The 2,498-nt window shown below is 41.3% G+C and overlaps 1 protein-coding gene across 4 annotated transcripts in view; it reads left to right on the top strand.

Moving 5' to 3' along the window:
- EPN2 (epsin 2) overlaps window positions 1-2,187 on the top strand; it is a 43,707-nt gene extending 41,520 nt beyond the window's left edge. For all 4 annotated transcript variants that reach the window (XM_035889139.1, XM_035889136.1, XM_035889138.1 and 1 more), the window contains one exon: window positions 5-2,187. In XM_035889139.1, the coding sequence (XP_035745032.1) occupies window positions 5-342 (338 nt within the window). In that variant the 3' untranslated portion in view covers window positions 343-2,187. The remainder of the gene's footprint in view (window positions 1-4) is intronic.
- Window positions 2,188-2,498: the final 311 nt, after the last annotated feature.

Below are 2,498 nucleotides of genomic sequence, written 5' to 3'. Positions count from 1 at the left end.
ATAGGCGCTGCTACAGCACCAACTCCCATCAACCCCTTCCAAGTGAATCAGCCTCAGCCACTCACTCTAAATCAGATGCGAGCGAGTCCTGTGATGGGAACCAGCCCTTCTTTCAGTGCTGTGCCACCGATAAGCATGGAGCCAATACCTCTGTCTTCCATGGCCCCAGTGCCTGTGGGAATGGCACCGATACCAGCTATGGGCACTGTGGCATCTATAACACGGATGGGCCAGGGGATGAACGTGAGCATTGCAGGATCAATGACCCAACCTCTTCACAGTACAGGAATCCCGCCGTCAGCATCCCAGTCTACAAATACAACTAACCCTTTTCTCCTATAAAGACCCAATTAAAGGAACTTTCTTTTCATAGTGTTTCCAGGCTGAAGTCTTTACAGCAAAACGAACGTGGCCTGTGTGGACTGAACGGTGTGTAAGAGACTTGGAAGTAGATTTGCAGTTTACAGTTATGATCTTTGAAGAGTTGTCTCTACTTACCAGTTAATCTAAATCTAGTCTTTGCTACAGATGGTACCTTACTTTGGCTTGTTGAGCATTATGTGAAATGTTCAGACTTTTCACCAAAGTTAGATTCTGCCCATTTTGTTACTTTGTTAATCATTTCAATACACTTTCTAGGGAGAACCTGCCATTTTAAACTCCGTTGGCTATTTTGTAGATGTCAGATGATGTGCTGGATCCTGAAAATTACTATTTACCTGCATCTGTCACTTCCTATGCCCATAAGATAGACCTGAGAGTCAGAGTGCTAGTGAATGTTTTGCACATAACTATACACAGTTCTAGACTGTTGGTTCACCCATAGTCCTTACTCTTAGAAGAGAACGGTTTGGAGGGCCCAGGTGGCTGGTTTTTATGCATTAAACATTGCAACGCAAAATCGCACTGCTTTCGTATCGGAGGTTTGACCGAGAAAGCAAGCTTGTCTCAAAAGGAGAAAAAGGAGAAAAAAAAAAACAAAAAACAACCCACAAACAAAAACAAAAACAAAAAAAAAAGACAAAAAAACCCAAGAACCTTCTCAAGTTGTCAAGTATAACGTGTGCTGTTGTATGCAGTGTTGAATTTGTACACTACTCTCTAAGGACTCCTGAGGAACTCGCTGTGAGTGGCATGCTGCACTCGTGCTGAGTGAGTGTCCTGCTCTGTGCTTGTCCAGTACCAGCTTTGTTTGGAAGTTATCATGTGTATTCTGTTTTTATTTGACTTACAACGTGAGTTGAAAGAAAAAAAGAAATACAGTGGGACACCTTTGAAATTCAGTTTCACCGGGGCAAGCTTTAAAACTAATTCAGGCTTAACCTTGCTATATGCAGTTACTCTTGTATACTTTTGCACATATTTTGTTTAGTACAGTTTCATATTTGAGTTTGCAGAGTTACCTAATAGTCCTTTTTTTGCTAATTTTTATAATGTGGTTCTTATTTAACTGTCTGGTTTTGATAGATTTATCAAGTCTGGCTGAAAAATTAAGATATTGGCAAATGTCATTTTTATGGTTTTAATGCCCTCTTATTTATGGTTTTAGCTCTTTGTTTCTGTAAAGAGAGTTTAAAAGGGAAGATTAACACTAAAATATTTACTTTTAAATGAAGTATTCATAATGCAAATCAAAACAAATTCTCGTGACTAATTATTTTTAGATGAATTGAATTTCAGCATAACATGATTTAAGACTACATTAAAAAGAAAAAACACTAAAGTCGCCTTTCCCTTGATTTGTTCCCGTTTTCCGATTACCAAACCGGACAGACGTTTAGCCTTTGTGAAGAGCGGAAGAGAGGCTGCTTTTTCTTGTAATACTTCTTGAGATGTTAAAAATTCTAATGTACAAACACGACTCATGAATTTTATCAACTAATTTTTTCTTAATGAAAGGTGCACTCCATATTAATAACCGGTTCCATTTACAACTATTAATCGTAAGCTGAGCTATACATTTTAACTTGCATGTCTGGACTACTCATCGGCGCTAAACCACGCTGGGGTTTCAGCCAGTGTTCCTGGTGGGAACCCGGCCCTTCTCAAAGACGGCAACGTTCCTGAGCTCTGCTTTCACAAGCAACACAAACGTCCGCAGAGCACGTGGAAAGGGATGTCCCAGTGCTTGCTACTGCCTTGAGGGCGCCTCTGTGAACGAACTGATGCATCTTGGTGGCCTTTCCCTAATTATTTTGGGGTGGGAACAACAAAGAAACTGAAACAAATTGCTGGAGTTGTGTGTTCTGGTGCCACGATGCTGGGTGGGACTGTGCCAGTCCAGGGTCGCGTGCGGCAGGAGAGAGGGGGGCTGGCTAACGTGGAAGGGACGGGGTTATATCTTTTGGTGGGTAGGGGAGGCTGAAAGACTATCAAACCTAGGGTACAATCACAGATTTTAGCGGTGTAGGTCAGTGTAGCTCTATTAGTATACGGAATGGTAAATGTGTGGATGTTTCTATGCAGATTGTTCTATCCTCTTGAATACTGTTGGAATT

The sequence above is a fragment of the Egretta garzetta genome, unplaced genomic scaffold (assembly GCF_000687185.1).
Source record: "Egretta garzetta isolate BGI_Z169 unplaced genomic scaffold, ASM68718v1 scaffold42, whole genome shotgun sequence".
NCBI classification, from domain to species: domain Eukaryota; kingdom Metazoa; phylum Chordata; class Aves; order Pelecaniformes; family Ardeidae; genus Egretta; species Egretta garzetta.
The sequence above is the reverse complement of the archived record's forward strand: the minus strand, read 5'-3'. Positions and strand labels throughout refer to the sequence as shown.